Genomic DNA, 27546 nt, shown 5'->3' on the forward strand with positions numbered 1-27546 from the left:
AAATAGCACTTGGTTACTATGTTTAATTTTAGTTTATCTAATACCAGTAGTTTTTAATTTGTTATACTTAAGGCCATGTTATGTAGAGTAGCGCTGTCCAGACCAGATGCGATCGCAGGCCAATACCAATCACTGAACAAAAACTGAGCAAAAACAAATGCATACATTCATAGTTGTTTTCAACAAAAGTAAAACCACGGTTATAATGTTAAGTTCAGTTTCATTAATTTATCAATTTCAATTTACTTATTTGGTATACTATAAATATAAAATATTGTGGTTTTAATGTGATGAAAAGTGTCACAGGCACGGCATGAGTAAAATTGTTATTGTCTTCAATGGAAATTTTAAAATTGAGAGTGAGAGAAAAAACAATATGTCGGTTCAATTTGTTGCTATTGTTTATTTCTGCGTTTTTTATAGTGTGAACACTTTTCTTCAAAACGGAAGTTTCGAAATTTTAGGAATTTCGACGGCGAATGCGAAAAACATATTGACTTAATATATTATTTCACATCACAATTTTTTGTTTAATTGTATAAACAATTATATTATATATTTTATTGTAAGGCAATTAACTTTCAGTTTCCATGTATTATCTTGGGAGGTATTACTAGTCAATTAGATTTGATATTGCAAATTACATTTTCACCTTTCAATGCATTTTGCAGTTTTATTTTTGTTGTTGGCAATATATTTTTCAAAAACATTTTTTAAGCACATATACAAGCGCCGCCTATTCGCTATGAATAGAACGCGGCACTTTAGCGCATTTATATAAAAGTTGACACCAGTATTTGCTCTGAACAACACTGGTGACATTTCTAAATATTCAACAGCTGTTCACCGCTGATGTTTATTACATTTAGGTTATTTCGGTTATTGAATTTAGTTCGAGCAGTAAAATTAAATATGCTGCATTTAAAATGAGTTTATATTTCTACGGATTATACCTTTTTATATAAACTTCTTTGACTTCAGTACAATATTGCAATAATTAAAATTTTTGTGGTACATATAATGTTATTAGTGAAGTGTGTACGAACGTATTAATAAGTTATTTCTTTTATATTTCTAGTGTAACTCATAGTACGGATGAATAATTTCATTTGGCAGTCAATAGAATAAACAAAAATTTTAAAACGCTTGTGAATTTAGAGCCAAGCACAAAATGGAACCGACTACGGTTCATCCCATGGATGAGTTTTGTGGCTCAAAATTTTGGGTAAGTGTATATTTTGTTTGTATAGAATATATGACGAAATATTTATGTTTAATTTTGTTTTTGTTATAGAATGCAAGTCAGACCTGGTATAATGATAATCCAGATTTTACAAAATGTTTCGAAGAAACTGTTTTAGTATGGACACCGTGCGCATTTTTATGGCTATTTTCTATTTTCGACTTCTACTACCTTAAAGCCAGTTTAGATAAGAATATACCATGGAACAAATTAAATTTAAGTAAACTCGCAGTGAATTCAGGACTTTTGATACTAACAGCAGTTGATTTTATAATGGCGCTTGTAAAAAAAGGAGATGATGGTTATGATATAAATCCTGTTGATGTATGGGGTCCTGTCATAAAATTTGCAACTTTCGTAAGAATATTAAATATTATTGAAAAAGCCATAATACTAATATAGAGACGTTTTAGTTGTTGTTGTTTATATTTATACCACTCAACCGAAAATATGGTGTACAAACATCTGGCTGTCAATTTATGTTTTGGTTTTTCTTAGTGATATTCGCGATACCGCAATGTCGTACAGAAGTACGTGAGAAAAAAGACAGAAATTCTAGTGAGGTAGATGATCCATGGGGCGAATATAAATATGTTAGCTTTATGATATATTTTGCATTTTCAATCGCCATGTTGTTCCTTAATTGTTTTGCTGATGCAATGCCAAGGGAAACAAAATATAACCGAACTTCGGTAAGTACATCTTATATAGTTAATATTGATTTTGGTTAAACGTATAATTTTTAGACTGAAATGCCAGAATGTTCTGCTAGCTTCTTGTCACGTATTACATATCAATGGTTTGATAAAATGGCTTGGAAGGGCTATCGTAATCCTTTAGTGGAGAAAGATTTATGGGATTTACGTCCACAGGATAGTTGTAAAGAAGTCATGCCTATATTTGCTTATTACTGGAATAAAAACGTACGAAAAAATTATAAAGTGAGTCCTGCACAACCTAAGGCGCAATTCAAAAATGGAGTTGTTTCGTTTGATAATCCTCATGGTGAAAGAACTGGTAAAAAGAAGGGCATGGCTTCTATTATGCCGCCTATTATTAAATCTTTTGGTGGAGTTTTCATGTTCGGTGCAATGATGAAATTGTTCACAGATGTTCTAACATTTGCTCAACCACAAGTTTTGCGTTTAATTATTGGTTTCGTTGAGGACTACGGCGATGAAGACGCTGAACGACAACCAGAATGGAAGGGCATATTGTATGCAGTACTGCTATTTTTAATTGCTGCTGCTCAAACATTTATATTGGGTCAATATTTCCATCGCATGTTTGTGGTTGGTTTACGTATACGCACAGCTTTAATTAACGCCATTTACCGCAAGGCTCTTGTGATATCAAACACAACACGTAAGGAGTCTACGGTTGGTGAAATTGTGAATTTGATGGCTGTTGATGCACAACGTTTCATGGATCTAACAACATATTTAAATATGATCTGGTCGGCACCTTTACAAATAGGTCTAGCCTTGTATTTCCTTTGGCAATTATTGGGACCTTCTGTTTTAGCTGGTCTTGCTGTTATGATAATTTTAATTCCTGTTAATGGCTTTATTGCAAATAGAATTAAAACCTATCAAATACGGCAGATGAAGTACAAAGATGAGCGCGTTAAATTGATGAATGAAGTTCTAAGTGGTATTAAGGTTTTAAAATTATATGCATGGGAGCCAAGCTTTGAAAATGAAGTACTCAAAATAAGAGAAAATGAAATTGCCACACTGAAAGCGACCGCTTATTTGAACGCCAGTACTTCGTTCCTCTGGTCCTGTGCACCATTTTTGGTAAGATGATTTTTTGTAATCATATATGTCTATTTTTTTATACTTACAGCAAGAAGGCGAGCAGTAAATGAGTTTTAATAATTATAGAAATAATTTAAAAATGAATTTATTTTTGTAAACTATTTTTGAACTAAGGTATCTCTTGTGACATTTGCCACATATGTGCTGATTAGTGAAGAAAATCATTTGACTGCCACTAAAGTGTTTGTAGGCGTTACTCTATTCGATACGCTTAAGTTACCATTGGCCACACTGCCAATGTTAGCTGTTGACATCGTTGAGGTAAACTGGAATTTCTAAATGAACACACAAAGCACCACTAAAACTCATTCAATACAATGGATAACCACCAAACATTTGGAGCGTACAACTTTATCGCTTTGAAAACATTTTTTCTAAGCAAATACATTTAAAGGATTTCGGTGCAAATCATGATTTATTCTACACGCATTACTCAAAACGGAACAGTGCAATATTTCATTAGGCATACAGCTTTTTAGTTGTTAATACTCTTTCTCTATATATTTCCTTACTATTTAAACCACTTTTTTAATATTTTTAACTATAAACATTATTTAACATTAAAACTCTAATTATTTTTAGGTGTCATTGGTCACTTTTGCGACATACGTTTTAATTGATGAAAATAACGTCCTCGATGCAACTAAAACATTTGTTTCATTATCATTATTCAACATTTTGCGCTTTCCATTGACCATGTTGCCCATGTTAATTACTAACATGGTTCAAGTAAGTTTTCTTAGAGCAAATTTGTAGAAAGTGTTTTAATGTGATATGTGATTGTTCTTGTTTTCGTTGATATATTTGTTTATTGTTTTTGTTTTTGTGTTGCTAAACAAAATCCTTAAAACCTGTTAAATTAAATTTTTTAAATATTATTTAACCTTTGACATAACATATATATATATATTGAGTTTATACAATGTAGTGAAAACTCTCTTGATCGTAGAATCATCGTCAGCTAACGTTTGCTCGTTACAGAAAGTTATCTGACCAAAAGCAGTAGTTGTTTCAAATAATGATCAAAAATTTTAGTTAAACGTTGGTGATCCCAACAAGGTGTTTGTTTAAACAGAACTAAGGAAAGTCCATAAGGAAAGTTTTCACTGTTTATTTAAGTCTTCAATTGAGCGAAAAATTTTTTTTTGATTATTGATAGTCAATCAATCAACTAATTCAATGACTTATAATTAGGTTCAATTGATTCGCACCACATTATTAAGCAAGCATCCCGGGTAATTAATTGTACCAGTTAGAAACATGAATGATAGGGCTGTAGTCCTTTTATTGACTCATTGTCCCAATGAGGTCAATTAATGCATAATTTATAACTATCGTTTACACAAACGATCCTCAATAAAGCCTTCTTATATAGTACAACTAAATTTTACTAAAATTTGCTACAGTATATATAAATCAGCTGATTTAGTGTAAGTTAGTTTTTAATTAAATTGTATAAGTATATGATAGAGAATATATTGACAGCAGATTGACGTAGGCTTACGTTTGGAAAAAAAAAACAGAATTCTCTCTTAAGAAATATAAAAAATAATGCATTTTGCAAAGGAAACATAATTTTTTCATTTAGATTCATAATCATAAGAATATCTTGATTTAAATCGTCTGAAACGCTATCATTGGAAGTTGGAATTACTACGTAGAGACTCAAGCACAAGCAAAGATCTTTATTCATTTTATAAAATTGAAACTATTTTGATATGAACTCATTAAGTTTAAACCACATAAAGCCTTTTAGCTCCTATTTTACATATAAATTTCCTATTCCACATCCTTACATCCAAATTGTCTGCTTTAACTAACACTTGCATGTTGCTTATAAATAAATGTTAAGAGCTATAAAAAATAAAAGACTAATAATTCTTTATTTTATAAACGTATTCCTAAAACAATTAGACGCAAGTGTCCGTTAAACGTATTAATAAGTTTATGAATAGCGAAGAACTTGATCCAAACAGTGTGCAACATGATCCTAAAGCAAGTAAGCATATTGTTTAAAAGTAACTGTGAGAGTCATTTATAATTCCGCTCACTATCTTTATAGCTCATCCCATGATCATTGAGAATGGCAATTTCTCCTGGGGAGAAAGTGATGTTACACTGAAAAACATTAACATGGAGGTTCATAAAAATACGTTATGTGCTATTGTGGGTACTGTTGGTTCTGGAAAATCATCGGTTATACAAGCCTATCTTGGTGAAATGGACAAAATATCGGGTCATGTAAATACGGTTGGTTCGATGGCATATGTACCACAACAAGCTTGGATACAAAACGCCACGTTGCGTGATAATATACTCTTTGGTAAACCATATGATCGCAAGCGTTATAATCGTGTCATCGATGCGTGTGCATTGCGTGCTGATATAAGCATACTGTCTGCTGGCGATATGACTGAAATTGGTGAGAAGGGTATAAATCTTTCTGGTGGGCAGAAGCAACGTATATCTTTAGCACGTGCAGTATATAGCGACGCTGATTTGTATTTACTCGATGATCCATTAAGCGCTGTTGATTCGCATGTTGGTAAGCACATTTTCGAAGAAGTTATTGGTCCAAAAGGTATGTTAGCAAAGAAGACACGAGTTTTGGTTACACACGGTATAACATTCCTGCCACAAACCGATAATATTTATGTTATGAAAATGGGAGAAGTAAGTGAAAGTGGCACATATCAAGAATTGTTGAACAAGAAGGGTGCATTTTCTGATTTCCTTATACAACATTTGCAAGATGGTAGTGAAGAAGTTGAGGACTTAGACGAAATCAAACAACAGTTAGAAGGCAATCTAAACTCTGAAGAATTGCTTGGCACTTTCGAAAAGGTTATTTCCTTAGCACGTACTGAAAGTTTGTCGGATTCAGTGTAAGTATAAAATAGAAAAATATAAAATAGTAATTAATTAAAATGTAATTTACTTCACAGCTCTGTAAAATCGCTTGAGAGTGGCAAAGGTAGCTTGAGAAGACGAAAAATGGGCCGACAAGATTCCGAAATGTCTGTTGTGTCAACTGTATCGCAGAAAAAAGCTTTGGCGGCCGAGGAGGGTAAACTTATTGAAACTGAAAAGGCTGAAACTGGAAGTGTAAGTTTATATCTTATATATCTGTTAGATTTCAATTGATTTAATTTTTGTTCATTGTTAGGTGCAATTTGCTGTGTATAAACATTACATAAAGAGTGTTGGCATATTTTTGTCAGCAGCCACTCTTATATTAAATTTCGTATTCCAAGGTTTCCAAATTGGTTCGAATTTGTGGTTGACAAAATGGTCTACAGATACGCGTGTAGAAAATGACACTGGCTTACGAGATATGTACTTGGGTGTATATGGTGCTTTTGGTTTTGGACAAGGTAAGTTAATTGTGATTCAATTAAAATTAAATAATATTATTTTATAATTTTTGTTGGTTTTTTATTTGTTATATTTATGTCATATTTGTTATTTAACAATGCACTTTTCGTTTGCGTTTTCGAATTTATACTGCTTTAATATATTTATTTATAATTTAATTTGTATTAATTTGGAATTTGGTTAACATTCTGTTAAGTTTATTTAATTATTTCTGCGTTTAAATTATTAATTATTTTATTTATTTATAATTTGAGTATAATTTATTATGTGTGAGTTGCTTTTATTGTATGTGAACTGTACTGTGCTGTGGGTTTTTATGGGAAATATTTTCAAGTTTGAGTGATTAAAACGGCATGAGGTCTAAACAGGTGTAAATAATCAATAAATAATTGTTTTTACAATACTAATAATATTTTTTTTTGAATTTATAATGAAAAACAAATTTTTTTGTATTTGTTTAGAATTTTAAGTATAATTTGAAACAATATTAATGCTTTGTTTAATATCTTGTTTTCTATATTTAGTATCTTTTTGTATTTTTGTATATATTTTCTTTTTTTTTATTAATAATAAGTAATTATTGAGTTATTTGTATGAGTAAAATTTTAATTATTTTACTCATAAACATCAACTTGAATCTTTTTAAAGTAGAGAACACAAGTGACTTTTGTTTCAATTGCACTATTGAATTCACTAACTCCTCACTATTTGTAAGTTAATAATATATTCGTAATCATAAAATTCAAACCATGTGGGTTCACTTATTCTAATGCAGTTCTCTATAGTAGGCTTCCTGCCTACCATTCCGCACATATGTTATTGAAGCATATAAAAATTTATTGCAGTAGTCTTTTTAGACAACATTATTAATTTTATATATTAATTAAAGGCTGCTTGCTTTTTTTTAATACAATATACTCCATACACTATGGACTTAAGATTTGTTGATATTTGACTCCAGTCCATCTTTATAACAAGGTTCCATAAGTTGAACATAGTATTGGCTTAAAAAATCTTTATCCTATAAATATCAATTTCAACTAATTAATATTAACTAATTTTATTGTAACTAATTACGTAGTTAACATGGAAAGTTTTCTGTTGACAATTCCTTATCTCAATACAATTTAGTACAGGCCCAATATTGAATCACTATTCACTGTTTGAGAAATATTGTTCTAAATCTTTTTATCTTATTAAAGCTTATAGATTATTTTATATAAAGCAAATAACTGGTAAATTGAAAATGATTTAATAATCAGGCTATAATAGGCTATAAAGCTATTTAAAATTAGAATTTAAAATAGAATTTAAAGGTTTAACATTCATATGCATCTCTGCATTTATTGCTAGTTGGACCTGCTTTCATTTCAAGAGTAATTGGCATAAATTGATTTTTTATATATAAATAACAGTTTTATCAAAGATAAAGATTATCAAAGCTAAAACGAAAAATAGTTAAAAAATAGGTAAAATCGTTCTGGGCAAACTTTCATTGAAACAGTTGTATCAAATTGAAAATAAGGGAAATTATTAGGTCTGTTCTACGAGTTACTCGCAGTAACTTTAAGTAATACTGTGTATGCACAAGTGTATTCCACTAGCAAATTTTCGAGTAAATGAGAGCACCTGAGAGAGCGTAACATCCCTGGCGAAATTTGAAAAATAATTTAAAATTTATTATAAGAGTAATATCAGATCGATCTTATATATAACCTATACTCTTCTTAAGATTGTATTTCCAAATTTAAGACTAATTGATTACTAATGCAGTATCATAAGTAGTCCTTTCAATCTATGATTTCTGAACAAGACTATCCAGTATTTAATGCCAACAGCATGAAAATAATTAATTTATAGAATTTTCATTTTAGACTATAGCTTTTTAGTTATTTATTATTTAATACTATGCAAATGCAAATGATTTAAATATATAAAAACAAGTTTTAGTTTAATTTTGAAACAATTTTAAGATAAATAAAATAGAAACTTATGCCGTTTTTGATAACTCATGTTAAGTATGTAATTATTTGTTTAGAAATTTATAGTTATTTTCTTAGCTTTAAGCTTTTCTCAAACATGTATTGAGTTTTTCTTTTATTAAATAATTAATTGCACCGTTGTTGTATATTTTGAACTTCCTATTCACAGATTTGGGTTGAAAAGTACACATTAAAAACACTTCGACTTTTTTTTGCGTATTCCTTCATTCACATATATGTATGTAAATATGTAAAACAAAAGCTTTTCCTCATATAAATTTTATCAAAAAAAAAAAAAAAATAAAATTAAATAATAAAAAAATAATAATAATAATAATAATAATAATAATGATAAAAAAAATAACTCAAAATATTAGTATTAATACTATAAAAAATAAAAAAAAATTGAATTGCTGTTGGTTTCATAGGGTTTCTCATAGATTTAACATTAAAATACAATTGGCTTTTTAAATATTGGCTATATTACTTGTTAATTACATATAATGACAATTAATCTCTATTAATACAGAGATGTGACGCATGGAACTTTACTTGGTGTAGTTTAACAACAATCAGTCAACTTACTATCCTCTTTTCATTTTTATTTATTTATTTATTTTTTTCGTTATATTTTGTTGTATACATGCACATGCATTTATGCTTAATTGGGCTTTAAATTAAAAAATAAAAAGATAACATTTAATAAAATTTGAATTAAATTTATAAACATACATAAAAATATTTTTTCAACACACATTATTACTATTACTCCTCACATGTTAATCCCAAAGTGGCTACAAGTTACTTTTCTACACTCGCCATATCACTTGGTTGCGTTTACTGCTCCATGAAGTTACATGCTGTTCTATTAAAAAATGTGCTACGCTGGCCAATGGAACTATTCGATACAACACCCTTGGGCAGACTTGTTAATCGTTTTGCCAAAGATATCGATACGATTGATAATATCATACCACTAAATTTGCGTGTTGTGCTTATGCAAGCATTTGCGGTAATTTTCAAACAAAAAACGAACACATTAAATTCAATATTGGTTAAGGTTCTTGTCATAACACATTCACTTTAGATATTAAGTAATAATCCAGTACAAATAAACTTTAATATATGGTAGGTCTGTCTGCCTTTCTTAATCCAGGCTATTTACCATCTATTGAAATCTTAACTCTCATATGCTTTAATCAATCAATCAATCATAAAGTAAAGAAACCCAGAATCCAGAACCCAGAACCAAACAGCTGCGATTTTAAACTCAACACCACAGTAAAGGATAAACATATCCTTATAGATAAAAGTTTAATTATGCTCTTTAATATTAATCATTTTTTAAGCTTAGAAAACAAACTACACTTAAGTCTAACATATTTTGCTTTATTAACCCGTACAGTCCTTGTGTCACTTGCACATCTTGCACTTCTTATATTCTTTTCTTTTCTTTTTATTATCTTATTTTTTAACTCTTTTTTAACACTTTTTTAACTCTTTTTTTAACTATTTTTAAAATATTATTTAAGAAAATTTTTAATCGCTGTATTAATCGCATTTAAATACTCATATTTTTGTAGTAATTGCTCACTTATTCTTTTCGCTAACATTGGCACTCGGCTGCATTTATTGTGCGAAGGAGCTTCATGAATTTTTATTATCTAATGTTATGCGTTGGCCGATGGAAGTATTTGATACGACACCTTTGGGTAGAATTGTTAATCGTTTTGCAAAAGATGTAGATACGATCGATGTAGTCCTTCCACTGCTTTGGCGAGTTGTTATTAGTCAGGCCTTCTCGGTAATAATATTCATTTAAATTTTAATAAAATCATAACTGTAACATTGCATCTTTCTTATCAGTACCCGTACCCTAGGGGTATACTCATTTTTCATAAAAATTGTGTAGATATATCTAGACTATAGGAATACTTAATAAAAGCTATATATATATAATATATAGCTATATATAAATAATATATAGCTATATATATATATAATATATTTAGATATAATATGATAATGTCAGTTTATCCCTATGTTCACCTGATAAAAATTGAACTTTTTTTGGTGCTTCTTGCTTTATATATTCCCGGGTTGATAAAAATTCAATCCTTTTTCAGGAAAGAAATTTAATCATTAAGTATTAAAGATTGAAATTCAAATTTTCCTTTTTTATTTTAAACAAGTTATTTAGTGAGGATAGTTCACGTTGGAAAAAGTTGCGGATTAATAAATAAAGCTATAGCGTAGGTGTGATATAGGATGGCCGCAAGTCTTTTCAGGTTTGGGTATTTCGAATGAATATAATATAGATTAGATTACTTTATGCTTGTTATTTTTAAAATAGTTGTTTCAAACTAATTTGAGGTTACAAAGGTCTGAGACTTATTGCGCGATAGCATTAGAAAAAAAAGGTTTTATTCTCTAAAGTAAAAATCATCTTTATAAATAATACATTGTCTAAGATATTCGTACCATGGCGTAATATATGTTTACAATTTTTTTGTATACCTTTATTATGAAAGTTCTATGTATTTCAATCGCCTATTTCGAGATATATATAAAATGGTATATAAAATCTTTTACAATTTTCACTGCTGTACTTCTGTTCAGTGATACGAGTACAATAAATGTTCTACAGCTTTCTCTGTATCTTTTACAGAACAAATCTACAAAAGTTTCTGTTAATAGCACACACAAAGATGAATACCTGCGTATAACACTGAAAATTTCAATATCAATGAAAAAAGTTTCCTAGGAATGAAATAGAATAAATATGTATTAGTTTTATTATGCAATAACACCTGCATTGCATTGTTCCAGCAACTTTTCGATCCATGAAACTAGCGGAAAGAGTAAGCAACATATGGACGTCGTATATTGATGATTCTGGAATGTGAACCCAGTCGGTCCTAAAATCGGTGCAAATAGTTTTCACTTTTGTACAGTTAGAAACAAATACAATTTAAGTAGCTAAAGTAGAAAATATGGTCAATGCTTTTTTTTAAGAGGTATGTGAATTAGATGTTTGGCTGTCTATAGTAAACCCGTAATAACATCTAAAAAAAATTTCTAAAAATTAGAAAAAAGTACGATTTAAATATCAAAATCACAAAAAATAGACCTGTTACCATTCTTAAATGATAAATTAAATAACTATATTTTGAGCGACTGAAGAAGGTCTATCTGGTATACCTCTACGAGGTATAAATAATTCAAGAAATAATAAAAATTATATTTTCACAGTTTAGTTTATATTTAATATAAGTGAACATGCAAAGCGGTACATAATGAGATTCTTTTTCAAAAATACATGTTAATATGATCGTAATGAATGGTTTCTAACCATTGAATAATGTGGCTGTCTAAATTTTGGGTCTTAAGGATCCTATCTTTCTGCACAACGACCGTAAACCTAATTGTTTCCTGACTAATATCCATTTATTAATTAGGCAACGCAATGGTGGAATGCAATTTGTGCACCCATAAGAGTATCTCTATTTATGATTTTTGTGTGTGCAAATCTTGGAAACGGTGTTTACTTAGTTCGTCTGTCCGCTATCATTTTAGAAGTAAACATCCGAAAATTTAGTTTATCATTAACGAATTTAAAAATAGTATCGTTAAGTTTAAACAATTTAATAATATTTATAAATGATTATCCATTTGCCGTTAGCGTAATGTTTTCTATTTGCAATAATAGTATCTAAATTTTCTTGAAGATATAAAATCTGATATTTATTTTCTGTAGTTCCTAATAAGTCTTTTTATTAGAATCTTAAAACTTCAGCTTTCCACATAAACTTTTAATCTTTCCAATCCAAGCTTCTGACTAAAGTATTCTCTCTCTATATGCTTTTACTTTAGCAAGTGATACTATATAATCCATGCTTATCATTAAAGATCTTTATTAAAAAAGGTTGTTGAATAGTTGCGTGTTAATCTGCGCTTAAAAAAAAATTATTATTTACACATATATATATGTATAATGTTTTTAATACATTTGATACTGCTTTCATAGTTGATCTTATCCACAAAGAAGAACATTAATATATATAACACAAACGTAAACGCTAATAACTGAAATTATTTGTAAATAATTCCATATACTGGGTGTTCCATTGATAACCACATTAACCTCTTTTAGATATATACTACATATCGCTTAATTAAAAAATGTTGTTTAAAAATTTGCTTGAACTTCAGATATTGGTAAAACAGTGAGAATGGTTTAAAATTTTGTTTAAGAAATAGAACACATTGTTTCCATTTTCTTTAGTTATTTAGTGAATAATAATTGATCGATTTTAATGAACTAATAGCTTTCCATCAACTTATAATTCATTCTCATATATATTATACTGAAGTAGCAAGATATGTTATGTATTATATGCATAACAGTAGTAATTGGCTCCAGAACACTCTCAAAATCTAGTAAAAGTTGTCGCTTTTAAAAAAATGACATCGAGAATGTTCTAGAATTCCATTAACAGTGGTTGTATAATATATGAAATTAATATTGGATCCTATCTTGTTATGCATGAAATGCATTATTTGTAAATACCAAAAATTATAATAATATCCCTAATGTTTTTTAATTGAATATATCGTGTATTATATCTCTAATATTTGAATTAATTTAGTGAATTTTGTGAATCCTAACCTTGTACGATTTTTACTAAACCGATTTATGTTTTTATGGGTGTGTATTTATATTTTGGCTGTAAATAATTTGCATGCCTGGCATAATTAAATTTAATAGTTCCTTTGTTCTAGATTTTATAGAGAATACGATTACAGTAGTTGTTTTTTAAAAACTCTCTTTACATTTAAATATATTCGTTCAAAACAGTAACCTCACGATTCGTTTCGGGATTATGTTTGGCACTCGGTTGCTTAAATTGTTCAATGGAAATCTTCGTAAGAATGCTTAACGGTGTATTGAAATGGCCTGTGGAATTATTTGACACAACACCATTGGGTCGCATTTTAAGTCGCTTCTCCAAAGATATAGATGTATGCGACACCCATTTACCGATGGTCTTTCAACAATTTCTATCAACATGCTTCTCGGTAAACTTAGTCATTTAATTAAGAAGTTATTTAACTAGTTAAGAAGTTATCCAATTTAACTAGTTAAGCAAAATATAGTAAATATTTTTATATATGGTAAACTATTATTCTATATAACAATAACAATTAGGCCAACCTAAAGGTTTAACTCAAAAAACATGAAAAGATTTCAAAGAGTTATAGAAGAATAGAATAAAATATATATTGCATATAAAATTTTTCTCTGTTACATGAATACCTCTAGTTCCTAATACCTATATGATAACTATTTCTATTTAAGTACCTCTATAACCTACTTAATTCCCCATATATTATATATTGCAGCTACGGTTTAAGTTATTTCGTTTTTCTAAAAATGGGTTTTAAATAATAGATAGGGAACAAATTTTATCATCTTCTCATACATTTCATATATGTATTTTCTTATATACATATCTTTGCCATTACTTGATTAAAATCTATTAACTTTTAATCTTTTCTGTATATATAACTTTCAATTTTTTTCTACTTTTTTCATAAATATATTTTTAATTTTATTTCATAGATTCTTACTTTTAGTATTTTTTAACATTATTTATCATTTCCATTCATTTTTCTTAAAGCAATTCGCTATTAAATAAAAAAATTAATTAATTAATTTTTTTTCTTGTAATCCTTCATAATAAGTTACCTTAAATAAATGCATTAAAATTAGTTTTAAGTACTAAAATTTAGTAGTAATATTGTATACGTATTTTAATTAAATATATATTATATTTATATTTATAACATGTATAATTATAAATTTATTTTATTATTTTATATACATATTCAACATAACGTAGTTATGTATTAATATCTTAGCTATAGTTACTAAATCTTTAATTAAGCTTTTTACTAATTAATGTATTTAGTACTTAATAAGCTTAGTTCTAATGAGCTTGCATTTGAAAATATTTTTAAGGCATTATTTATTTAGCATGTAATTTAATTGTATTTTAAGAATTTTCGCAGTTTATATATTTTTTTCGAATTCGAAACTGCTTTATTTTTTATTTTCTTACTTTTTTAATGCGGAAAATTGTTTAAAAAGCTTGTAGTTTTTAATAGTTGCTTTTTTTTAATATTTTTTTTTAAGGCGAAAAGTATTTCGATAAGCTAGTAATAATTTTAAGACATTGACATTTTATAATGCCTGTACAAATATATGGAATATATGTATGTACACATATGGATTTCGTATATGGCATAATTTTCAATCACTTATCGACTTTCTCGCTCACACATTACTGATATGAGCTTAGTAATACGAATATATAGCATTAAGCAGCTATTTTCGCTCACGATACTTTTTTAATTTTTTAATTGGATACTGGGGTCTCATTACAGTAAAAATTTTAATAATTAATACTTGACATTTTTCTTTGACATATAAACTTCTTTCCACACACTCTAACATATACAATACAATAACTCTCACAGACATAACTGAGTTAATTTTCAGCAGCTAATCTAGGGACACAAATGAGTTAAGTGTCATACTCATGACGTTCACTTTTGATCTATTACAGCTAATATTCTAACAACAATATTTTTTTCTCGCTAATTTCTAATTACTGCGTCCATAATTTAATCATCATCAGCTCTAGACACCTCGAAGTTTTGAAGCCATTTGGTATGCATAAGTCACCTTGACCCAGGTTTGGTTAAACAACATTAGACCCATTAAACGCCCTCTTTGCCATCTCTCTGCATTATTTACAAAAGAATAAAAGTAATTAATTAAAAAAAAATTTTACTTTTTTCAATTGCTACCAAACAACCAAAACTACTGTATATGCCACATTACCGGAACGGGGTTCTGTAGGTATTTTCGCCTATTTTGCTGTTGTGCTTATGTATTACGGCACATTCCGTGCGGCCAAGCGTATACATAATGAGCTGTTGTACTACATCATACGTGGTTCGGTGTGTCGGTTCTTCGATATAACACCTATCGGACGTTTGTTAAATCATTTCAGTGGCGATATGGAGGTCATCGATGAGGAGCTGCCAGGCACATTGGATAGTTTTTTGACTTTTATTTTTATGGTATTTTTTATTTGAATTTATATTTTTATTTACAATTTGTTTTTTACAGTTGCAATTGTGATTTGTAGATTTTATACACTGAAAAAATTTTTTAGCAAAATTCATATTTGAGTTCATGTGGTGTTTGCAATTTTCAATTTTCAATTTACCTCTTTATTCTTATTTAATTGATTCCTTATTATTTTTCTTGTTTAATATATATAGCAATTAATCAATTAATTTTTCAAATATATTTACATATATACTATATACATATACAATATATACATGTATAGTATATACATATATAATATCTATATATATAATATATTCATATATATATATTTATATATATATATTTGTATATATATAATTTGAAATAAAATGTATTAGCATAGAATATTGTCATCATTGTTTCAACAGGTCTTTGCAACTATGGCGCTTCATTAACTCTCTCGATGGCTACACTTAATGCATCGCTCAACTTATTTCGTCATTTATATAATAATCTCATGCATTGTCCATCAGCATTTTACGATACGACCCCGAAGGGTCGAATTCTAGATAGATTATCCAATGACATTAATGTTTTAGATCTAATAATGCCACTCAATATTCGTATGTTCATGTCAACTACATTTCAGGTAAATTTATGTAACTACGTATACGTATACTGCACATCAACACAACAAATTTCGCCAAATTGGTGTTTTGATAGGTACACGTCATTACACCGGGTGGTTTCTAAAAACGAAAATAAATTTTAGAGATAACTACTTGGTCCGAGAAACGAAAAAATCCTACAAGGGGAGTAAAGGGACGAAATACGATGGGCAAAAAATTTTGGAATTCATTCAAATTTAAAGTGAAATCAAATACATTTTGGTAACTAATCGATGATTTAAAGATGATTTTCTTGGAAATTTTTCGATCAATTTTGAGCAAAATCTTGCACTTTTCTTCGACACACTCTCAGTTGAAACTAAAAATAGACTCGCTTATTATAGCGGGTCACAGTTTTTTCGTTTCTTGGATCAAGGAATTAGCTAAAGAGTTTATGAGAGTTTTACTAGAAACACCCTGTATGAAAAATATTATTTTTTTAGTTTATGTCAATTGAAATTGTTTTTTTTTTTTGAATTTATTTGGTGTTGAAAATTTAAAAAATTGAAGAAACTTATTTAACTCTAGTTAAATATAGCTATTCTAAAACTTATCTATGAATACAAGCTATCAAAATGTTTTTTTAAAAACGATAAAAAACCAAATATTCTTTACAGTGTAAAACGTCTCTGTTACTAATTAACATTTAAGTCAATCAGAATTATACATTTTAGTGAGTGATGGTTCGCTTCATTCATATTATAGTTTGTGGTTTTGTAGTCGATTTTGATTGTATCTATCATTGAGGGCGAGCTTTTTAACAAAATAGCTTCCTAGTATTCTTTTTATTTTTGATGAACGATTGACAAAAATTGACGCTCTCTAACATTAGAGATATGTGATTCTCTCTATATTCCCGCTTCGTGGTTTTTGATCTCTGAATTTGTTATGTTTTGTTATGCAAAAGTTTGTCTTTATAAATTATAAGGTATTGTAAATATATGTTAGATATATTGCATGCTCTTGCCAAAAGTGGGTAATTATTTAAAAATATTAATATAAAGCCGGCAGTTACTATTCGTCATTTGATAGTAAAGCGTACGCAACTTATTTAATCCGGATATCTCCGTTTCGTCACAGGGTACTGAGCAAAGTAACTTTCTGGTCGTACAATTTTTATGTAATTGCGGACAGAATTTAGCTAGCGAAGTCATATACTTATACTACGTACTGCCACTACGTACAACACTATAGACCTTCCGAAGAATTGTCTTCATATCTTTCCATTGCTATTGGTCTTCGCCTACAGCAGGAAACTCGTAATTAAGACACTTAAAAAGCATGAATTTTTTTATCTTAAGAGTGCTCCTTTTCTAAATTGCCTACTCAACCTAAAATAACATCTATAATAATAATTCGTCGTTGAATTTTTAAGCTAGTGTTAGTTTTGTTTTTATGACAGTTCCTAGATGGACTTCAAAGTCATAGCTATCAATAGTAATATTTTTTTAAGATGCTTACAAAAACCTTTGTTGGTTGACAGTAAAACACTTTCTTTTGTTTTCGCCATAACTACTACAGACCCCATAACTTCTACATTTTCTATAAATAGCACTGTCTTCGTGAATCCCAGGATAACATAAGCATAAGAATTGAACATAAGCATAAGAACATTTTAGATTCGTATAATTTCAATTTTACAAAAAAAATTTAACTGCTTGTCCTATTGTCTACCCCGTTTTACAATCGAAAAATATTGAACTGCGTCCGTAGCTCTTTCAAAGATGCGTAGCTGTCAACAATAGTACTAGTTGTAATTGAGTTAATTTTAAGAACTTTAAAACAGCTTGGCTATCTGATACTAACTATAGACTTATATTCAAAAAAAGAAATGGATGAGAACTGACTGGACTGATAAATACTAGTATGTCATAAGTATCTTAACTTCTGAAGGCGATAGACGTAAATATTAGTAAAGCAAAAATGCATATGTAATTTTAAAATGAATGCTAATTACTTTAACTAATGAAATAGGCGCGGCTTTTTTGTTTTTCTTTTTTATTAAATATATTTTATTTCCAATCGTTTTTGTTAAAATTGTGAGACTACTTATGCACTCTTCAAGTAAATGTTTGCAATGTACTTGTACTATATTTATTTGCATTATTAGGCGTTTTGGATTTTTTCGGCAATACATTCGAAAAGAGCATTCTCATTCTCCGGTACTATTCATCTATATCTATATCATCTATATCTATAATATAGGTATATATAATAATATATATATACCATATATAATAATAATATTGAGAATGAGAAATATTTTAAGTATTGTGATTTAATTGCATAATTTTAGGGTCGAGAAGAAAATCAGGTTTTACCTACTAAATTTTTAAAGTCTATAAGTAAGTAACTTATATTTAATAAAATGTTATCAGAGGAGGAGTTTTTTTGCACGGATATCTATGATTAATTGCATAGATGACTACTGCACTATATAATGTGATTATTAGTAGTTATTTTAACATTAGAATGTTAAACATTTTTTTTTTAATTGAAATAGATAAATATGCATACTTTAGTTGGTGCTGCAAACATTTACTTGACTAACTCTGTTTTATGTTCACTATTTAGTATCTAATATTTGTTTATATATTGTTTATTTTGTTTTTTAACGTAATTATATTAAATCAATCACTTGATATATTCTAATATATATTCATCTATTATCACAATCCGCTACTAACTGATCTACTTCATGTTCGTCTTCTATCCGTATTTAGTATATTGTGTTTGTAAAATTGATTTGTAGTCTTATTCAAAATTTTGTGAAGAGAGTTAAATATAATTTGAAATATAAATTTTAATTTTGAAATTAGTTTTGAGTTACGTGGGTACCGTTCTGGCCGTTGAATTAGGTGCGCTCTTAGGTTCGAACAGAATATTTGCAGCAGTATTTGTGCGTATTCTACGCGCTCCTCAATGGTTTTTTGATATCTTACCGAAGGCGCGAATACTCGACCGTCTATCGAATGATATAAACATACTGGATCTTTTATTACCCCAGAACTTAAGAGTATTTACCTCGCTATTGTTTAGGGTAGGTTCATTGGTCATAAAACTTACAATTTTATGTTGGGATACAATTGTTTATCACATAACTAACCCTAACCTCAAAATTTTTTAAATAACAAACGCTAACAAAATTTTTTGTTAATCAAAATTTACTAATCAAAAATAGAAAATAAAACAAAAAACACAAAACAATTTGACTAGTAGCAATTTGAGTTGGAATATATTAGTTAACATATTGAACTGTTCGAAAAAAATGAAAAAATGAGGAAAAGCATGCCCGCTTACAATAGACACGAATGTACATGTACCTATTCCTTACCCTATATACATATATATAACACAACAACTTTGATTGGGTTAATAATTGCTAAAAGTACCGGAAATTTTTCTTTTGATTGAATTAAATGCATATTTGTTATTTTGTGTTTCGGAAAGCAGACACCTTAAGAAAAACTTTTAAAAAAAAGCGTGCAAAAAACCAAAACAATTTTCCTAAACTCGTTTTCAGCTGTGTTATCATTCGCTGTGGACTTGGCACCAACTTTGGGGGCCTTGATGGCTTCGCGTGTACTCCATAATGTACTGTTGTCAAGACTTATGCACTCAGAAATGAATTTTTTTGATACAACGCCACTGGGTCGAATTTTGTCAAGAATTTCAAAAGATATTGAAACAGTTGATTCAACCATGCCACAAAATATAAGCGAATGTCTGTGGTGTGTCTTTGAGGTAAAAATAATAATTTTAATTTTGCTTTTTTATTACTTTTTGTTTTATATATCTTTATTTCTATTTTATTATTGTTGTGAACTGCTAAATTATTGTTTTTTGTAAATACATTTCTTTTTACGGGTGAAAAGTAATGGGTGTAATATTAGTAGTCGTCTGTCTGAAGTTAAAAATCAAAATTTCTGGAAACGTTCCTAGAGGAACTTATTGGCATGGAATGAAGTATGATATTAAAGTATAAAATAAATAAAAACCTTTTTGACACAATTCATTACAAAATATTAAAAAAAAAATAGATTAGTGTGATAAAAAATTTTCTGAGGACATTTTGAGTTCACGAGGGCACGATTTAACAGCAGATATAGGTGAGTTTAAATATTTGTAGAAACTTTTTCCACTACACTATATACAAATAAAGTTTGCTTCTAAAGGTATCTGGCTTTAAAGATCTAAACTTTCAAAATCGATTACACAAAAAAAAACTGCATATGTCATCTAGCGGCAATTAGTATACATGATTTTTGCATTGATTACACAAATTGACAACTAATATAACGTGAACACACCACCGTGTTTTTCTTGCCAAATTTTCGAATTTTTAAAGCCTCTAATCTTAAGAATTTAGTTATATTGATATATAGCGTAGTAAAAAAAGTGGCTCAAAATATTGAGAATTACCGTTAATTACCTTCTGTTGTTAAACTACACTGCCTGAAATAACGGACTCACCCCAAACTCCAGAATACTTTAACAGAGAATATGAAAACCTAAAAAACTTATCAAATCTAATTTAAAATTAATATATACAAGTACTAGTATGTGTCCTTCAAATATAGATATTCAGATATTTATAGATAGTAGTGCAAATATTTAGTAGACAACTTGAATAAACATTTACTAATGCATTTATAAGAAACATTAACTATTAATATTAAAGTATATTATCATTATCTTAAAATGTATAAATGCTTTAAACATATTTTAGAAAATAGTATTTACAGAACTTTGTTTCAGAACTTATGAAAACCTACGCTAGAGTTCTTTAGTATTTTCATTAGCTTATTGCGTGCGTTGCCACTAAAGAAACTAGGTATATAAAAAATTAAATCAGGAACTACTTATCAGAAATTACTACCAAAAGTATCTAACATTTTCTTAGGTGTTGGTACTTTGGGAATCAACACATATGTACAAACAAGAAAAATATATAAGTATAGTCGGCTTTCTTATAACATATATACAGAAAATTTAGAAAATATTTTCAACAATTTTTTTTGAACACAGTAAGTGTTTTCATATGGATCCATAAATTATATAGATATTTTCTTAAGGTATGTGAAAAAGTTCCGCATGAACATTTAGTAGCAAATTAAATTTTTTCACCTAAATCATATTTAATTACTTTTAAAATTAAAGATTTAAGATTAATATATTTCTATTACTAAATCGCTCTATTTCACTTTCCCGCCTACACTATTAATGTTCTGAACTTCTGTAGCTTAAAACTCCTTTAGTATTTATAAATATACATTACTCCCGCTTTTGTCACCCTCTCAATTTCTATTTTCAACATAATTGTCAACATTTTTTAACAACTTTTCTCGGGAAATATATTTTAATATAGTTTAAAGCTCTTTACTCGTTTATAAACAAACAACTCTCTATTATTGTTTGCTTATGTTTGCCCTCTTCTCTTCTATTTCTCTCTCTCTCTCCCTCTCTCTCTTTTTATCCCTCTCTCTTTTTATCCCACTCTCTTTTTATCCCTCTCTATTTTTATCTCTCCTTCTTTCTCCCTATCTTGCTCTCTTTCTATCTCTGTCTCTTTCTATTTCTCTATCTTTTTTTCTCTCTCCTTCTATTTCTTTCCCTCTCTCTCCCTCTTTCTATTTCTCTTCCTCTCTCTTTTTTCACTCTTAATTTATTGAAGGCTAATAAAATAAAATATGTTTAATATACTTTCTGCTCTATGTTTTTTTTCTTCTATCTACAATTATTCATAACCAAAGTTCTATTTTGAAAGCAATTTAAAGCAACAGTTTAAAAATTTTGCTTCCCTATGTTGTACAGCCTCTTATATTTCATTTTTACTCTATTTTATAATTCTAATTTTTTTATCAAAAACCGACATCTATTAGTTTACTATTAGAATTAAATAAGTTAAAATAACTTAATAATACTCTGTAAAAAGTTGTAACATCTCTATTGTGATTATAAAATATTCAACTACAGAAGTTGGTGCGGTGCAATAACTCTGAATTGTCAAAACAAAGACAAAGTCAGTTTAATTGAAAGTTTCTTAAACTTCAAATGGAAGTTTGTCATATCTCTCGGAAGAATCATCTTCATAGTTCACATTTATCTACAAGAGATGTCTCTAGTTTGAATGACAACCTCTTACACAAAATATGGGTTGAACTTCATTTTTATATGCAAAAAGTTGATATTTTATAATCAGGCTTGAAATACCACTAACTCTTAAGTGACCTTTTAGGTATCAATGTTAATAAAGGTTGGAACCATTTTAGCAGGTTAAGTAATTTATAATTCAGCGGCATATTCAGGAGCTATTAGGGGGTAGATCTCCTTTTGATAATATAGTCTACAGACAAAACACTGCAAAAATCTTATAGTAAAAATTATTTGCCGGGCTTGTTCAGTACCAGGCTTAACCATATGACTACACAATATTTCCAACTTGCATTCATCAATATATTTGACTATCTGCAAATATTCGATATTCTCCTTTAAATTATGAGAAATGTGAAATCAAAAATTATTATGATTGAGAAAGATTTGAACCCCTACTACTTTAGCCTCTTAATTACCTACTAAATTACTGTGAATTAGAGAAAGAATTGTGATTTAAAGTTCTAGGGAGCAGTGTTAAGGGAGTAATGTATATGATATGAGTACTATGTTTATAAATTATTCTATATACTAATTGTAACTTTACAGGTGAATCAAATTAGCTTCGGAAGACTTGGTAATTTTTAAGCTTCTAGTTAAGCTTCGTGGTACATTATGTATGTGCTTACTATACTACCATATATTCTTCTGTGTTCCACAACAATCTCTATATATTCAAGTTACCTATATATATGAAAGCTATTTCCTATAACTATTTATATTCGAATGTTTCTTGTGCTATTTAAATATCTTTACCTTTTGCATTTACCATATATTCTGACATTATGCATCCAGGATAAGAAATATACTGTATTTTTAAATAAAATATATATCAAATTGCTATGCAACAGAAAGGAAACATTTTTGGTTTTTTTCTTATAAAATTATAACCTCATTTTATTTAATCATCAAGAAATTACTAATTAAAAATATATACAAATATTTTTCATACAAACATATTCATTTTTTACTAAGTTCCTTATCTGAACCTCACAAATCAAAAGTTTAAATTTTTATTATTATTATTGAACACAAATTGGCATTTGTTTAATCACAAACATTTCATAATATTAAATAAATCAAGTAATGGCAAATATATAGAAAGTATAGTTTTCATAAAAAATCGGTACTACTTCGGTTCAAAGAGAAACTTTCAAAACTACAACTCGTACAGAATGTAACTGAAATTCTTATTGAACCTTTTGAGTACAGATTTTTTAGTCTTTTTACTATATTCCTTTACTTTTTAATAATGTTATTATTACTTCTTTCTTTTTTAAAAAAATTTAATATGACAAATAGGTCTTAGCTACGATTGTGGTCATCAGTATATCCACTCCTATTTTCTTGGCAGTTATCGTGCCCATAGCGTTCCTTTATTACTTTGCGCAACGTTTCTATGTGGCCACATCACGACAGTTGATGCGTCTTGAATCGGTATCAAGATCTCCTATATATTCACATTTCGGTGAAACTGTGACTGGTGTTTCAACAATACGTGCTTATTCTGTACAAAATCGGTAAGTCTATTGATTAATTTCCTTATATTGAATCGATTTTTCAACTAGACTTAAATTATATTTAATTATTATTGTAGGTTCATTGATGAATCAGATGGAAAGGTCGATCAAAACCAGGTCTGTAAGTATCCTTCGTTGATAGCGAATCGTTGGCTTGCTATACGCCTGGAAATGGTGGGCAATTTAATTATATTATTCGCTTCACTATTCGCTGTGCTTGGCGGTCAAACTAATCCGGGTTTGGTTGGTCTGTCAGTAAGTTATGCGCTACAGGTAACGCAAACTCTCAACTGGTTGGTACGTATGACGTCCGACATCGAAACAAATATTGTGGCTGTCGAACGTATAAAGGAATATGGTGAAACCAAACAGGAAGCAGCTTGGGAAATCGACAATGTTAAGTTACCACAAAATTGGCCACAAAATGGTTCAGTGGCATTTGAAAACTTTAAAGTGCGTTACAGGGAAGGTCTTGACTTGGTACTTAAAGGTGTTAGTTTTCATATTATGGGTGGTGAGAAAGTTGGTATCGTCGGTCGTACTGGTGCCGGTAAATCAAGTTTGACACTTGCATTATTTAGGTATAATTAAACTGTGATTTTTATATATTTATATATATAATATAAATAAGATTTTGTTTTCTATGTGTTCAGAATTATTGAGGCTGCCGAAGGTCGTATTCTTATTGATGATGTCAACATTGCCACATTGGGTTTACACATGTTGCGTTCACGTTTAACTATAATACCACAAGATCCAGTTTTATTCTCTGGCTCACTTCGTATGAATTTGGATCCATTCCAAATAAAATCAGATGAAGAAATATGGAAAGCATTGGAATTGTCTCATTTAAAAATATTTGTAAAATCCTTACCATCCGGCTTGAATCATGAAATTAGTGAAGGTGGTGAAAATCTCTCAGTCGGTCAACGTCAATTGGTCTGTTTAGCACGTGCCTTATTACGTAAAACGAAAGTGTTAGTTTTAGATGAAGCAACTGCTGCTGTCGATTTGGAAACCGATGACTTAATTCAGGTATAAATTTTGAGATCAATTCATTTAAGAAGTGGCAAATTTAACAATAAAAATAAATAAAAAGATTAATTACTGGATAGGAAGACAGAACCACACAATTATTAGTATTTAATATAATTTCAAATTGATTATAAAGCTTTTGTTTTTGGAGAGCTTATTCAGTTATAATTGTGTGTATACATAAAGTTGACATTTGAAATATAGTGTGTTTGTAGTTGTTATAAACTGTACAGACTACCAGGGCAGTGGCGATTAGAACTAGGTCAGTGGTTTATGCAAACTATTAACTTCATAAAATAGTCCTGAAGGCATCTATGATCAGTTGTTTTTATAACTTGCTGCATTTCATTAAATAATTTTAAATACTCATTATTCTGCTTTTTATTTAAACTGCTGCTTCTTTTTGTTTTGGAATAAAATTTTCTTTTTTGATAGCGATACCAGATTTTAGCCCATTAAGATTAACTCTCAGTGCTCATAACTTACGATATGTTTTGCTGGCAGATTCTATGAGGTGATTTATTTCAATAACAAATACAAATTTTAGTTTCCTAAAACTGACAACTTCAAAGAATTTTTGAAATGTTTTTGAGAGCGCCAGATAAATACGAAAGATATGATCTAGAGTTTCTTTAATAAAGGCTTCTATGCAGTTTTGTGTGTTTATTTAAATAATTATCTAATACCTCTTCAAATAACAGAAATATATATAAAACAGGGGTATAAACACCGAACACGGTTATATATCATATTATTAAACTTATTTTTTTTAATGTAAATACTTACATCAACTTTTTGTTTTATATTTTAGAAAACTATACGAACAGAATTCAAAGACTGCACCGTCCTGACAATTGCACATCGTTTGAATACGATTTTGGATTCGGATAAAGTTATTGTACTGGATAGAGGACAAATAACAGAGTTTGACTCGCCGACAGCATTATTGAGTAATCCAAATTCGGCATTCTACGGCATGGCGAAGGATGCCAACTTAGTGTAATTTTTATTATAAAAATAATGATGATTTGCTTAAAACAAAATAATTATATAAAAACTAAAACCAGCGAAACAGAACAATACAAATTACGAAGTAAAATACACTGAACCCGGAACACACACTATAATATAGAATATATAAACTGATACACTCCTCTCCACTACTATCCACTATACTCCACTACGTTGCAACTACTTAGTTACTTAAGTTAATGTTTAAATATTTTGCATTTTGTAAATTAATAATTTTTCCCTCCGGAATTTATGTCTAAGTTAATGATTTTGTTAAATTTGCTTTATACTTAGTAGTTTTTGTATTTTTTTTTTAGTTTACCTAAATGTTTGGGTATAATCTTATAAAAGTTAAGTTTTCTAAGAAAAGTAATAGAAAATTTTTTGTAATAGTCTTTTTTTTTGTAAATTAACTCTGCAATATCGTTTTTAAGTATTTTTTTTTTTGGTTGTTTTAATTAGACAATATGGAGTACTTAATAGCACAAAAAAGCTACTTAACTACACTACAATTTATGTACTTAGTAAAAAACTATGCGCTTTGCTTATAACATATATTAAACACACTGTTTTCCAATTGATATTTTTTTAATATAATTTTACATAATTTAACATATTTTTATATATTTGTATTTTTTGTTTTTAAGTAATCGTCGCAGTTCTTCAATTGCATAAAACAAATTTAATATACAATATTAAGAATACGCAATTTATTTAACTTTATGTATTGCAAATTGGATGTCTACAAAAAACCAAGTCTCAAGAAATGTATTGAAATCTGGAAATATGGAACTATGAATTCGTAATAATTTCAAGAAAAGTAGTGATGTGAATAATAAAAATTCTCAAAATTCTCTTTTGTAAAATAAAAATTCTGAAAATAAAGTCCGTAGAACCTAAAGCCAGTTTTCAGTGCTATTAAAATTATTCAATTGTAATCATATATGAAAACACTACCTCAGAAAAAAAGATATGAATGCATAAAATATTAAATTAATAAATGAATACTCACCAGAGTATATAGATGTCAATATGAAACAAGTACAGGGATTGCAAATCTTTTCTGCATTAAGTTCAAATACCAATAATTATGTCCTTTTTACTACTAATACGGACTCGCTTTCGGCAAGTGCTTAGCTATTCCTATTCAGTGTATGCCTCAACATTTTTACTATTTACAAACAATTCTGTTGCCACATAAAAAACAAACTTAATTAAACCCTAAACTATTTAGTAAAATTAATATAAATGCTTAGACATATACGTATAGACGATTTGTGTATGTACATACAGATATATTTTGTTAATAATTTATACATAAATTAAAATGTATTTTTGAAATTAAGCAAAAAAAACTACTGCCTTTATACGAAAACTATTGTGAGTTTCTTATACGAAAACTAAACTACTCTTAAATTAAAAAAAAAATGTATTCAAAATTATAAATATATAAAAGCAAAGATGTGTAATATTTATTTGAATGGTATATATTTAAATATAAAAATGTTGTAATTAAATAAAATTATGTACTTATAAATTTATACATACATTTAAAATGTTTTTATTATTAATGGTTTCAATACTAAAATGGTAAATGGTAAAAAGTTTTCCTAAGT

The 27546-nt window shown here is 28.6% G+C and overlaps 1 protein-coding gene across 9 annotated transcripts; it reads left to right on the forward strand.

Annotated features, from left to right (window-relative positions):
* The first annotated feature begins 975 nt into the window (after positions 1-975).
* Positions 976-27390, forward strand: LOC119687773 (multidrug resistance-associated protein 1). Of its 9 annotated transcripts, none has more exons than XM_038102247.1 (16): positions 976-1011; positions 1079-1225; positions 1295-1600; positions 1657-1935; positions 1990-3042; positions 3646-3792; positions 4978-5062; positions 5126-5948; positions 6009-6168; positions 6230-6437; positions 10004-10224; positions 23667-23884; positions 23962-24465; positions 24538-24919; positions 25731-25918; positions 26578-27390. In XM_038102247.1, exons 2-16 carry the CDS (start codon positions 1172-1174, stop codon positions 26603-26605), a joined length of 4656 nt encoding a protein of 1551 aa, XP_037958175.1. In that variant the 5' UTR covers positions 976-1011; positions 1079-1171; the 3' UTR covers positions 26606-27390. The 9 variants fall into 9 exon arrangements, with proteins under 9 accessions (XP_037958175.1, XP_037958172.1, XP_037958171.1 ...); XM_038102244.1 differs by lacking the exon at positions 10004-10224 and adding an exon at positions 13279-13499; XM_038102243.1 differs by lacking the exon at positions 10004-10224 and adding an exon at positions 15346-15569.
* The last annotated feature ends 156 nt before the right edge of the window (positions 27391-27546 follow it).

Source organism: Teleopsis dalmanni, chromosome X (genome assembly GCF_002237135.1).
Source record: "Teleopsis dalmanni isolate 2A chromosome X, ASM223713v2, whole genome shotgun sequence".
In the NCBI taxonomy this organism is placed as follows: Eukaryota; Metazoa; Arthropoda; class Insecta; order Diptera; family Diopsidae; genus Teleopsis; species Teleopsis dalmanni.